Raw genomic sequence first — 15004 nt, 5'->3', positions numbered from 1 at the left:
TACTTTACATAAACTTAATTAATTTTAAACATATTCAATTATATGTCGAGATTTATGCGTTAGGACCGGCGCATCCACCAATTTTATCATATTTTATGACAAAAATTGAAACAAGAGTGTGTTTTAAAAGTAAGATAAAAATTTTGAAGGAGTGAGTCGTTGTGTAATTAAAGTAAAAAGTTTCTAGACATATGTACATCATTGTACATATTTTATTGTGAAAAGGCAGTGGCGAACCACATTTTTTTTAATATTTCGTTCAAATTCCCCACGAACGTCACTGGTAGAAATAAAAAAAATTGTTATACCTTAGAAAATGTCCCTTAATATATAGCAATTGTGTAGCAAATTTCATCAAAATATTTAGAATGGTTTCATAGATATTTAATGTTGAAAATTTTACCTCCCACTATATCAAATGAATATGTCATACAAAGCTAAGAATCACCCATTTACTCTACTTTTGAAACACCCTATACAGAGAAACTGGAAGAAATTTGAAATTTTTATAGCAATAAATAGGTTAGTTTTTAAATTTATTTTAACCAGAATTTTGTTTTCGGTTATTTATTATATTTTTATATTTTTAAATTCTAAAATTTTTCATGTATTACAAATAAAGTAGCTATCATATATTACAAATAAAGTAGCTATACTATATCCTATGCCTAAACCCAATAGTTTATGAATTTTTTAATTAACCAAGAACAATCCTATAAGAAGCCATTATTAGTACTCTCAAATTTTATACAGGAAGTTCGTTTTTTGCGTTTAATTTAGTTTTTTTTTTCAATATATCAAAAATATCAAAATATCTTTTGTTTTCTTATGTGTACCAATAGTAGTACGCCATGAATGACATTTTTTTGTATTCAGTTTAAAAACTGTTTTTTATATTATTAGTTATTATTTTTGCATTTAAGATGCATAAAATTAAACGTAAATAACGAACACCCTGTATAAAATTTGGGAGTACCAATAATAACTCCTTGATAAACGTATATGCCAAAAATGTTCTCTCAAACATTAATATTTATAGACATTTTAATTAGACCATCAATCTGTTAAATTTTTTTTAAAAAAAATTAATAGTTCTAAAACTATTGAGTTCAGCCATATTATTTGAATTAGAAAATAAAAAAATTACAATTATGCTAAAACGTACAGGGAATTTCAATCAAAATACCAAAATTATTAATGTTTTTATATGCACACAATTAAACTTTTAGTGAATCACGCTGTATATACAACAGAGAGTTTATAATATATCTGTTACTTCTTACGTTACTGCTTATTCTTTCAACAGTTATCAGAGGGGACTTTTTACTACCTCACTGTAAAACCAATTAATTTAAAATTGTCGTAACATCAGAGTGGACCAGTAGCCACAATTAACATTAGTAATTAACATCTAATTAAAGTTATCGGTCTTTTTAATCGCTCATATACAATTAAAAAAATTGTTTGTTTAGTAACGAAATCAGAATTAAATAATTTTTTCGACCGAATTAAAACCCGAACTGAAAAATAGAGGAGAACGTGGTCGAAACGTGCGACGACATTAAGAAAAAAATCGCCGAAAGTAAAGCATCCGATATCCTTCTTGAGAATGTCAATTGAAAGGTTTTGCGGTATATGCCAAACGTATTACGGCGTCTTTTTTATAAAGGTCGAGTGGCAAAACAGACTACTTAAAATTTAACTCGGCGCAATTTTGTACGGCTAATTACTATTATTAGTAATTAGTCACTTGATTATTTTGCATTTAATTGGGATTATTCGCGTTTCGGATCGAATTAAAATTTATGAACGCAAGATTGAAAGTCACTCGTCCCAAAATATTTATTGCGCTTAAATATCAACAAGGACAACTCTATAATATATAATATATTTGGAAAAAATTAAAGTCTACGCCAAACAACTTATGATGGGTTAATTATTCAAATGTGTTCGTGCCAGGTGAAAGAGACGCCGCCAGTAAATTGTGTAAGTGTCGTTCTTCACCTTGTCCGTTTCGGTAATGTGACGATGATATTTAAACTAATTGTTTATTTTGCTTTCAGGTTTACGAGGATTCGAAAGTTGTGAGGATTGGTAACTCCACCACCGTTGGCGTGTATTTCGCTGCCAGCGGTTGAGGAGTTCCTCGTCTTCGCTACAATTCAACGATGTGTTCGTTCATCTTTTTTTTCTTTTTTGACTGTTCAAGTTTATACTGTATTCAACATTTTAGTAAGGAGTGCAAAGAAGGAGTTTGTGTGCAATGTGGATTATCACTAGGTTACCGTACATCTGTGATGTTCAGATTTGTATGTACTTTGTTTAAGTTTATGTTTTAATTAATAAATGGCTGTTTTCCTAACTTTTAATTTTTGTATACCTTTCACAGAAAATATGTGTTAAATTCTTACTCACGTGAATATTTTAAACTGGTAAATTTTTGAAAATTAATTATTTTTAATAATCAAGAAAAAATATATCCAGTAATTTTTCCAATTAGATTAAGGAAAAATAGATTTTATTATCAAAAAAGAAAAATAGAGTTTCAACTCTAGTATCAATTTACAATTGAGAAAAAGAAAGAAAAACAACTGCAAATTTTTATTTTATATCCCAAAAAAAATTACTTGCTTAAAAAATAAAAAAAAATATTTAGAATATAATAATTTAGAAAAACATTTAAAAGTATAATAAATAATTAAAATTAACTTCTAAATTCTAGAAATTTATTTATAAATAATTTCTACAACTATTGTATATCATAAGCTATAAACTAATATTTTATAAAAAAAAAATAAAAAATTAGTTTGATAAAATATTTTAAATAAATATCAACATGTAAAAAAATATCAAATTGTTTCGTTCCCATTTTTTATTTTTTGAGATAAATAAGTAAGTTAAAAATAAGTTTCTAAAAATAACACTTAAAGTAATTTAAATTTGTTTCTTTTCTAATTCAAATAAAAACACAAAATTTCAAGAATCTTTGTAAGTTAATGTCAAATAAACAGAATCATAGATAATTTATTGTCAATAAAATCTGAATAAATTGAAAACTTAATTAATTTATCTGTAATATTTACAAATGGAAGTTAAATTTCTAAACTTAACTTAAAAAATAGGAAATTATTTAAATTTTCAGGTCGTGGAAGAATCAATTTATTAAATTTCAATAAAAACAATATAGTTCAAGAATCTCTTTTTTTATATTTTTCTATTAATACATAATATATATTTAATAAAATAATATTTTTGATAAAAAAAAATTTAAAAGCTCTTATTATGTTAATTCATTTAATTTTTTATATTAATTTCTTTTATTCATGTTTCATTAAAATCAATCTTAATTAATTAAATTATCCATAACATTTATAAATGAAAGTCTTTAAAAATTAAATATCTTTAAGACACATTTTATGAAAAAAAAGTAATTTGGAAATTATTCCAAAAAATAATTAATAATAAAATAAAATAATTCCAATAAAAATACAAAATTTTAGAAATCTTTGAATTTTTTTTATATTTTTTACTTCTTTTAAATATTTTATTACCTAATAATTTTGAAAATTAACATAAAAAAATGAAGGATTTGATACCATAAGAAAAATAATTTCTCTTTTTAATGTTTTTTAATACAATTGTCGAGAAACAAAATCGTAAATAATTTTTTGTCATTAAAATTTGAATAAAGTATATTTTAATTAATTTATCTAAATATTTTCTCTATTTTATATTAAAAAAGAAATTTGGGAAATAATTTTAAAATCTGGTTCATTGACGAAAAAATATATGGAATTTAAAAGAATAAATTTAAATTAACTAATTTAAATTTGTTTTTTTTTTTAATTCCAATAAAAATATAAAATTTCTAGACTGAAACTTTATTGTTACTCTTAATTTTTAAAAAATGATAATAATATAAATTGATATTTTTGAAAATTAACATAAAAAATTAAAGGAATTAATGTGATCAAAGCTTCTATTAAAATTTAATTTCTTTTATTAATGTTTCATCAAAATCAAGTCAAAATACAAATAATAGATAATTTATTATCATTAAAATTTGAATTAATTAAATTATCTGTGATATTTATAAATGGAAGACTTTAAAAATTAAATATCTAAACATACATTTTGTTAAAAAAAAAAAAAAATTTGGAAATTATTCTAAAATCCACTACATTAAAATATATTTGATCTTTTCTATTCCAATAAAAATAATAAAATTTTAGAAATCTTTAGAATTTTTTTATTTCTTCTATTTTTTTAAATATATTATTATTCAATAATTTTGAAAATTAACATAAGAAGAAAAATAATTTCTCTTATTAATGTTTCTTTAAAACAATTGTAAATAACTTTGAAATTTGTTTTTTTTTAATTTCAATAAAAACATAAAATTTCTGGACTCTTTAAAATTTTATTGTTTTTCCTAATTTTTTAAAGATAAATAATATAAAACAATATTTTTGAAAATTAACATAAAAAATTGAAGGATTTAAAACTATAGTTTTTTCTTGTAAGAAGAAAAATAATTTCTTTTAATAATATTTCTTTAAAACAATTGTCGAGAAATAAAATCGTAGATAATTTTTGAATAAAGTATAATTTAATTAATTTAAACTTGTAAAATTAAATATTTAAATATAAATTTTCTCAATTTTATCTCAATAAAGAAATTTGGAAAATAATTTTAAAATCTAGTTCATTGAAGAATAATATTCAATCATTTTAAATTAATTTAAATTTATTTTTTTTTTTTAATTCCAATATAAATGTAAAATTTCTGGAATCTTAGAAATTTGTTTTTCTTTAATTCCAATAAAAATATAAAATTTCAGGACACTTTGAAATTGTATTGTTTCTCCTAATTTTTTAAAAATAAATAATATAAAAAAATGTGATAAAAGCTTTTATTAAAGATTAATTTCTGTTTCTGTTTTTTTAATAGGACAAAAAACAAAATGATAAATAATTTCTTGTCATTAAAATCTGAATAAATTATAAATTAATTAATTCATCCATAACATTTAAAAATCGAAGACTTTAAAAATTAATTATCTCAACTTAAATTTTATTATCTCAATTTAATCTTAAAAAAAGAAATCTAGGAAATCCAGTCCATTGATAACTTAAAATCAAGGTTAAAAGTGAGTAATGATTATTACATTAATAGACCACATATAGTGAACAAAATTAATTCGTCACGTCAAATTATCTAAAATTGCACATTTATTAGCCGTATCGTGTATTCACCATAAACATATTAATTTAATTAATAATAATCATTGTTCTAACATGATAATTTCCAAACATAATTCATATTATCTTGTAAGTTACCAATAATAATCATTTTGGAGGCAAATTATCAACTCAATCAATCAACTGAACTGAACTGAACTGCCATGCGAATAAACCAAAAACCAAAAGACGCACATCACGTGCATGGAAGATCGAATAAAACTGAATTAGCACGTTGAAAACCTTGAGAGGTTTGTTTGTGGGATTTTAGGATCTCGCCAAACTTCCAACGCCGATCGTAACCACCGACTGGTTTTAATATTCATGATGCAATTTAAATAAATATTTTTATGTTGTGTTTCCCCGTCCTCAGGTTTTATATTGTCTTACCACGGGAACGGCAACGACAAATAATTTCAGTGTTTACGAATTCCGCGTGTGTGTGTACGTGCATTCCTCCCATTTTTACGCTTCGCAAACTTTAAGGTAAAAAAACTAATCTAATTTTTATTTATTTGTTCAATTGCGTTATCGTTTTTGCCCTGATTCATAAGTAACGTAGGTAATGCTAAAAATATGTATGGGCAATTAATTAAAACGGACTATAATTATATCCACGAGACCAATTAACACTCTTGCCATTCGTTCGTAGTTTATTTATATCTACCAGTTTTACAAGAAACAACAATGGAAGTCGTAACGAAACGGAAACTGCACCCCAGTCAATTATCGCTATAATTTTCAGATAATTGCTAACAAATAAAAACCTGCGTTTTTTGTTTACCTACTTTAATAATAATACTCAACGTTTATAATAATAACAATTCAATATATAACACCTATTTTATCAGAGACATAATGAGAGTCCACTTAAAACTATCTTATCGACGCCTCAGATAAAACATCAATACAACACAACTGACAACATTTACGTCGTTTTAGCCGATGGACATTTATTTACTAATTTCATCCCGTGATTAAAATGAATTTTGTGGTGAATATCGAGTTTAAAAAATCACAAAATGGAATTTGAGAGCAAAATATATTTACCGTCACACGATGAAGTCAACGTCAGAGACTACTTGAACAGGTGAGTTTTTTATTTGTTTACACATTCGATTGTTTTATCGAATTTATTGCACAATGATAATAATTCAGCATTTATAATATCATGTGAATTTCTGTTCAAAAAATGCAATTCCCATCTTTTTCTATATGTTCATTTAATGGTCATTAATTTTTATTAATTAATTAAAGATTTGTTTTACTTTTAATAATGATGATTTGTATTCGTTTCAAAAAATGTGCAGATTAAAAAGGTAATAAACAATATAGAGTGTATCAAAAGTAAGGAAAAATATTTAAACAAGTGATTTCTTGATTTTATTCTAAGAAAAAACTTCATATATTAATTTTTTACACATTGAAAATAATAAAATTATTGATATTTTAAGATGCATACAGATGCAATTACATATAAAAAATCAAAAATATATAATGTGTTACATTGAAAATAAATAAAATTTTGTTAAAAATAAATCAGAAAAGTATTTCATGTTATATTTGCTAAGAAAATAGATAAGTTATGTGATCATCCCGTATACACATATCTAGGAACTCCCTCTTTTAATCACATAATCGTTAATTCAAATCGTTTACCTTACTTTTAAAACCCTTTTTACAATACACTGAAAAATAGATTTAGCCATTTTGTTTTTTAATTACACATAAAAAATCAAAAATATATAGTGTGTTTCATTGAAAATAATAATATAGATAATGCCACTTCCGACGAAATCTGAAACAAAATTTTATTAAAAATAAATTAGAAAAGTAGTTCAAGTTATATTTGCTAAGAAAAGGAAGAATAAGTTAAATGAATCACTCCGTATACACATATCTAGGAATTCCCTCTTTTAATCACATAATCGCCCAATCAAATCTTTTACCTTTTTACAAAAAAGTGCTGACCAACAGAACTGTTTCTTACTTTTTTACTTACGAAAACCATAAGTCGGTGAGAAAAAAATCAAGGGATCAAATTTATTCAAAAATGAATGAGAACAATAATAATTTTTGTTAAGAGAAAGAACAGTGGTGTATCATATTTGTCTTTAAAAATATTTAGATTAAGAGATATTTTAAGAAAAGATGATTTATTCAAAATTTTATCATCCTGTATCTCAAAATTAAAGACGTCTAGGAAGTTTTTTTTAAAATTAGCCCTTAAAATTTCAATATGAGAACAATAGAAATAATTTTTGTTAAGAGAAAGAACAGTGGCGTAACATATTTTTCTTTAAAAATATTTAGATAAAAAGGTATTATGAGAAAAGATGATTTATTCAAAATTTTACCACCACATCTCAAAATTAAAGACGTCTAAGAAGTTCTTTTTTTAAATTAGCCTTTAAATATCAATATAGTTTTGAAATACCCTGTATATTTGTTTAGTAACGCACTAGATTTTTAGCAGGAAGTATAACCAATGAATCATAAGGAAATTCAGAAATGTTTGACAATAAATAACCGGTGCTTTGGGTAATTAATTCTTCGGATTTTCCAATTGTTTATACAAAATTGTTGATGTCACATTGGAGTCCCAACCACATCCAGAGCTAGTTAATCACCATAATATATATCATCATCAACTTATGATTTATGTCTAGACAAACTCCTAAAAAATATCAACATTATTAATAATTTAATCGATAACTTCTGATAAATCTCACGGTTCGATAAATAAACAAAGATTTCGGAGTATTTTTGTGGACGATCGGCGCCACAATCATAATTCAACGCAATTAATAATTATAATTACCCTCGCATCCGCCGGACCGGTTCGGTTTAAATATGAAATGCGCCCGAGCGCGTTTTATTTTCCATCCGAACTGGATTTGCATAAATATGTCCAATAAGTTTGCGAAGTAAAAGTATAGAACGGTTGCAAAAAAGGCGAAACCCGAGCGTCCGCTCCTTTTTGATTAGTCCGAAGAGGCCAAACTGGATCTTGTAATTGCTTCACATACAGAATCGCAATGGAACTCCGGCCACATCGGATTCGAAAAAAAATAGTTGTCATTAAACCTGTTATTTTAAAAGGTCTCATCTTAATGCATCTTTAAAACCGATGCAAGGCTGACTGCGAGACGATTTTTACAACGCTTCGCTGTCTGTCTCTTCATATAAATTACCGTTTAAACACGATCCGATCTTACATTTTCCCTTCGTTCTTTTATTCCGTTGGCTTTTGACGATTTAACGAGGACGCATACTTTGCACCAACCATTCCTGACATACTCCAATTCCAGATACATAGAGCGGGAATTCCCGACGAACGGAGATGAAACGACGATCTACAGCGTGCCCAGAACGTTCAAGAAGTCGGGTGAGAAACAGGCCATTCACGCCGAAGAACGGATCTTCGAAAGGCTGCAGGGAATCGGGGAGGATGTGAACGGCGTTTGGCTGACGTTCTTCCACAGTGCCGTTTACGCCGGACACTCGTTTCGCAACCAACGCGACGGGAAGCTCATGATACGCGAACACGATTTCGTTGTGTTCGCCAAATATCAGGGTGAGTACGAAAAAATGATGAAACAAATCTGCAATAGTGCGTTGACACAAGAAATCAATTAGGTCAATGTGGCAACGATAAGATAAGATTTACACGAGGGGGTCTAATTACAATTGGCCCCAAACTAAACAATAATATGTTAAATGATCATTCAATTACACTTTGTTAACAAGGTAAAGCACATCTCTTCAAATAAGAACTTATACAAGCTGATTCACCTAACTAATACATAAGAGACTAATGGATTTAATGTAAAGAACACCCTGTAGAAAATTTGGGAGTACTAATAACGACACTTTATAAAGTAACTCCTTGTAAAAGAGTATGCCAAAAATGGACTTTCCAACATCAAAATAGGTGACTTTACAGACATTTTAGTTAGACCATCAATGACTGACTGATGTGAATACAAGTCTAGTTATAATTGGTAAAAAAATTCTACTGAATACCTTTGTTCTTTCTTCATAAACCTTTAATGTATAAGTTAGGTGAATCATCCTGTATATGCAATCAGGTGTACATGGAGATGTGAATACATATTGACAGTTTTATCTCTTTTTTTTTAATTGTAATTGTATGGAAAAGGAGAAAAGGACTTTAAACCATCAAACAACTTGTAACTATCACTCTCAATTCTCTTCCATACTATCTATCTTCCAAACATCAAGATTCAAAGACTATATCAAAAAAGAACTTTGGGATAGCTAAAAAATACAGGGCCTTCCATTGAAAATAACAAAACATAACAAGCCTAGTTATAATTGCTATAAAAATTTCTACTGAATATCTTTTTTTCTTCCTTCATAAACCTCTAATGTATAAGTTAAGTGAATCATCCTGTATATGCAATCTGGTGTACAATGAGATGTAAATACATACTGATATTTTTATGTCTTTTTTTAATTGTAATTGTGTGGAAAGGGGGAGAACGACTTCTAACTATCACTCTCAATTCTCTTCCATATTATCTATCTTTCAAACATCAAGATTCAAAGACCATATCAAAAGATAACTTTGGAACAGCTAAAAAATACAGCACCTTCCATTGAAAAGAACAAAACAAAACGAAACAAGCGTAGTTATAATTGCTATAAAAATGTCTACTGAATACCTTTTTTCGTTCTTCATATACCTCTAATGAATTAGTTAGGTGAATCATCCTGTATATGTAAACTAGTTTACTTGGAGATGTGAATATATATTGATATTTTTATCTTTTTTTAATTGAAATTGTGTAGAAAGATAGAGAAGGACTTTAAACAATCTAACGTCTTATAACTATCACTCTCAATTCTGTTCCATATTATCTATCTTTCAAACATTAAGATTCGAAGACCATATCAAAAAATAACTTTGTGACAGCTAAAAAATACAGGACCTTCCATTAAAAATAACAAAACAAAACTAAATAAGCATAGTTATAATTGCTATAATAATTTCTACTAAATATTTTTTTTCCGTTCTTCATAAATCTCTAATGAATAAATTAGGGGAATCATCCTGTATATGCAAACTGGTGAACATGGAGATGTGAATACATATTGATATTTTCATCTCTTTTTTTAATTGTAATTGTGTGGAAACATGGAGAAGAACTTTTTATCACTCCCAATTCCCTTCCACATTATCTATCATATCAAGATCAGATCAAAAAATGACTTTGGGACATTCCAGGAAAGACGTACGTGTGCCTTTTGGAAGTGAAATCCACCACGGAGATAAACTCAAAACACGCCTTGGAGAAAACCTCCGACGCCAAACTGATAAAAAACAACAAACGCTCAGCCCAACATCAGCTGCGCGACCACCTGGAAGTGCTGGAACAACTGATCGGCGTTGATTCCAAGGAGCACAACATCCAAACGTACATCATGTGGCCGTTCCTCGGCCCGTACACCAAAGACCCGAAACAGCAAGTGATCAAACGGTGGAAGGAAGACGGTGACCTGCACGTTTTCGAAGACGTGCTGTCGAACCAGCAGAAATTCAACGTGTGGTTTCGGGAGACGGTTTTCAGCAAAGGGGACGTGGACCTGAAGTATTTCGAAACGCTGTTCAATAGGTAAGTATAATTTTGATTGTCGGATTGTTCACATGCCTCTGCGTATCTTTACAGCTCGTACATTAAGATAATAGTTTCCAGCAAGTGAGCCGCAAAAAATTACACATGCGACGCTAGACAAATATGGAGGCATTAATTACTTCGAAAAAATCATTACAGCAACTATTAAAGCCTTTATGTCTTTCTGTGAAAGACATTGTAGGTATTGCGTTTTTTCTGCCTGTCGCACAAACTATCGACGTTTCAGCGTTGACGTGGTCAACGCGGGTCAATGCAATATTTATAGTTGGCAAGTTACGGGCGAAACAAGTTTCCTAATGGAATTTTCTGATAATAGCTCATGAAATTGTAAAACGTTAATTTATGATCATAATTATGGGACGTTACATAATTAATTTTACCATTGAATATTACTTAAAACAGTTAATCACATTTTTATTTCCACATTCAAACAAAATTTACTTGTTTCAGATTTGTAATACTAAGCTGCGGGGTTTTCGTTAATGAAATTCACGAGGACATGATCGCATTGCTCACGCAGGAACAACTGCAACTGCTCAAACACAAGGAATGCAACGCACAAGAAGCAGGACCTCTTGTGGTTCACGGAGCTGCAGGAACGGGAAAGACTCTCCTGGTTTTAAAGAAACTAGAAGAGTTGTACTTTACTGGCAGACTTAATGAGGAGAACAGGGCTTTGGTGATTTTCTACTGGCCCGGAATTAGGTAAAACACCATACATATCAATCGATCAAACAATAAAAGTACGATTTCAGATTCGACACTGACATCAAACTCGAGAAACTGGGACTGAAAAAATTTGTTGATACCACTCGTTTCTACATTTCTATGGACGATTTTCTGCAAAACAACGTAAACAAATACAAGCACATATTCATGGACGAGACTGAGGCTTTATGTTTGGCATTTGATCATCAGGTGATAATAAATACTTTGACGGCTGTGTACAAATGTTACCACGACGGTAACTGCAAAGAAATGAATTGTAAATTTTCAAATCTAAGAGACGACCTCGACATGAAAAGCATGATAAGACAGCACAGTAATATATTCTGGGGCGACATGTGGTTTATGGTGGACACCAATCAAGCCTCATTATTTCTACCTAAACACTCGCCTGAAATGTTGAAAACTCCGTCAATAATCCTCAGCAAAGTGATGCGCACAACCGGTTACATTTTCAACGTGTTCAAAAAGTTCTACAGCAAACCAATGCCGATGTTACCTCCCTCTTTGTTAGCCAACATCAAAATTCCCAACATAGAAATCGGCCACGACATAATCGGCCCCCCAATTTACTGGTTGCAAACCGAAGGTGGCATCGACAAAAACATAGCCAACGTGGTAATTGACTTATGCTCCACCAAAGGCTTCAAACCCAACGACATAAGTGTGTTACCGTTTATGGCTGGAGAAAACGTGACGCCGGCCAGAATCAACGAGCACATCGACAAACACTTCGTCGAAAACGGCTACAGGCCAAACGCCGTACAGGACATCGAGTACTTCATCCAGCGCAAAGAACCCAACGACTTCCTCGTCATTTGGCCCCTTAGAGTCAAAGGGTTGGAGTTTAAGGTTGTGATAATGCCGATCGACGATGAGGATTTCGACGCCAAGGACGCGGAAGATTTGAAGAAGGCTTACATCATTGCCTCGAGATGCACCTGTTTACTGATCATAATTAGTAATCAAGAAATTAGGAATGACATGCAATTAAACAATATGTCCAAAACGTATCCGTTCCATCTTAAATTGAGTCAAGAGAATTCTTTCTTAAATTCATCTATCAAAGCTATATAAACGTTAGTATTATGTTTTTGTTAATTTCACAGCTTTGTCTATAGTTAATATATGATGTTAATAATTACTGATTATTACAAATAAATTAATATTAATAAACTTCAGTTATTTCAGTATACTTCAACCTAACTTCTACATGAAGTTGTTATGCTAATTTTGAAAGATGTGTCAAAGCCAAAATTGTAGTTTGAGTACCATTTAAATAAAACTTAACATTTTCCCCATAAAATTATGGAAAACCAACGAAAATAATTCATTTTAATTTAATTAATTGTAAGTATAATTAATCGTTTTTTTATATTGTATTATAATATTTTACTGTATAGTTATAATTTTCAGCATTTCTACTGGGGGAAGTTCAAAAAGATACCATTAATGTCGATAACTTTAGGTATGATCTAACTGGATAAGTCTTCCATAGTCAACGATTTGATCATATTTTATTTTCTACACAAACAAAAATATGTCAATATTTTTCAGATTTTACCGAATTACTGAAGTTTCCGTTGAAAGTCGCAGCCTTCACCGTTTACTATCCGACAAAAGCATGCATAACGTTACTGTTCCTCTTAGTCATCCCCATAAAATTGTTTTTCACCCCTTTCTATGTCATATACTACATACTCACGTTGCCATTGCGAATTATTCTGGCCATACTTAAGCTACTGGTGCTTATCGTTGTACTTACATACGTGTGTCCGAACGTTACATTGGATTTTCTTCGTTTTTTAATGACATGGGGTGCAGGAGGTAGGACGAATTCGTCGGTGGAGACACCGGCGCTTGAGTGTCATCAGAGGGGGCGACAAAATGAAGACAGGCACAGAATTTCTATGTAAAGACTGCACCTGTTTATAATTTGATGATTGTACCGAGGTTATTTTAAAAGATTAATAATAAATACGCAGGTTTGTTTTAGTTAATGTATGTTTTTGTTGGATTTTTACCAAAATATTTATTTGAAATTTCAACCATACATACTCGTACGTTTATTTACTAGTAGTTTTAATATTTAAAAGCAGATAGTTTCAGAAATTGTTTCTTTAATTTAATTCATTTTTTTTTTACTTGTATACTAATATTGTTTAATAAAATTCATTTCTACATAAAATGCTTGTGTGCATTAGTCATTCCAATCTAGTTAATTAAAATATATTTACCTGTTACATTCTTCCTTCAGTAAATATGATATAGGGTTGTTCAGAAAGAAATTTCGTTTTTTTTTCTCTCTTTGAGAGCTTCGAGGATAACCCCCAGGCCTTTCAAGTGGTCATAAACTGTTGAATTTGATAAATTTAACCTCAATCCGATCTCACGTGTTGTTATTCGCCGGTTCGCATCAACTAATGCTTTTACCGCGTCTTTATCAGCTTTAACCGGCCTTCCTGAACGTGGTGCATGTTCGACATCACAATTGTCGGATCGAAATTTAGCGAACCAATTCTGGCACTGGCGTACTGTCAACACATCTTCTCCAGACACATCGGTCAATTTCTTTCTGGCTTGAACTCTCAATGCATATAAAAATTATACGGCTTAAGTGTGAAGTTGGGTGCAAAAAAATACAATTAAATCCTCTGTCAGGAAAAAACGAAATGACTTTCCGAATAACCCAATAATTCAATTATTGTAGTTTATTTTTATTTATAAAATATAATGTATATGTATATATATATATATATATATATATATATATATATATGTCGCAGCGCGGTCAGGATTATCGGCCATTTCGAATATTAAATAACACGCAAATAGTCCTTACAATGTAATTGAACTAACAGGCACAGGATTACAACTAATAGTCAAACAATTAGGTAGGAGTCGTATGAAACGCGGTGATCCCGACGGTTATGCCAAGCCAAGACTTCTACGCAGCTTCCCTGACGGAGCTTAACTGTCCGCCCTCGCAGGTCTCCTCTACAGTCACCCTCGGTTCGAGTACCATCCCCTGCTTAGCACTTCCGCTGATTCCACCCAAGTACTATAAGTATGCAACCCATAGTACTACTTGCGTTTCACATGAACCCTCCGACACGGCCATTCTGACAAGTCACACGTCCTCGTGTGATTTTCCTGCAAATTAAGTTCAAACAGTAATAGTTCATTTGGCTTTTCCTGACTAATATCAGACAATCTTTAGTTTTATCAACCTTTCAAATCAAATGCATAAAAGTTTGCCCCAATGCGTGTTACATCTACGATATTTTCGAATATAAGACTAGAGTTTATCTATGGACATGAAAACCTCAAGATCTGCATCACTTAACCAGCAATACAGACTCGTCATCACTTAACCA

At 29.7% G+C, this 15004-nt stretch overlaps 1 protein-coding gene across 1 annotated transcript; it reads left to right on the top strand.

The window, feature by feature from the left end:
* Positions 1-5585: 5585 nt before the first annotated feature.
* Positions 5586-13627, top strand: LOC109600983 (uncharacterized). Its single transcript, XM_020017178.2, has 8 exons — positions 5586-5727; positions 6184-6331; positions 8553-8818; positions 10493-10880; positions 11352-11606; positions 11657-12977; positions 13044-13095; positions 13185-13627. Exons 2-6 carry the CDS (start codon positions 6264-6266, stop codon positions 12702-12704), a joined length of 2025 nt encoding a protein of 674 aa, XP_019872737.1. The 5' UTR covers positions 5586-5727; positions 6184-6263; the 3' UTR covers positions 12705-12977; positions 13044-13095; positions 13185-13627.
* The last annotated feature ends 1377 nt before the right edge of the window (positions 13628-15004 follow it).

This window comes from Aethina tumida, chromosome 3 (genome assembly GCF_024364675.1).
Source record: "Aethina tumida isolate Nest 87 chromosome 3, icAetTumi1.1, whole genome shotgun sequence".
NCBI classification, from domain to species: domain Eukaryota; kingdom Metazoa; phylum Arthropoda; class Insecta; order Coleoptera; family Nitidulidae; genus Aethina; species Aethina tumida.
This window is presented reverse-complemented; position numbering and strand designations above follow the sequence as displayed.

Excerpts from the sequence above, each read along its gene's own strand:
- LOC109600983 (XM_020017178.2), top strand. The coding sequence starts at position 6,264 with ATGGAATTTGAGAGCAAAATATATTTACCGTCACACGATGAAGTCAAC. Across the intron at positions 6,332-8,552 it reads GTCAGAGACTACTTGAACAG|ATACATAGAGCGGGAATTCC; the intron begins GTGAGTTTTTTA and ends CTCCAATTCCAG. Across the intron at positions 8,819-10,492 it reads TGTGTTCGCCAAATATCAGG|GAAAGACGTACGTGTGCCTT; the intron begins GTGAGTACGAAA and ends GGGACATTCCAG.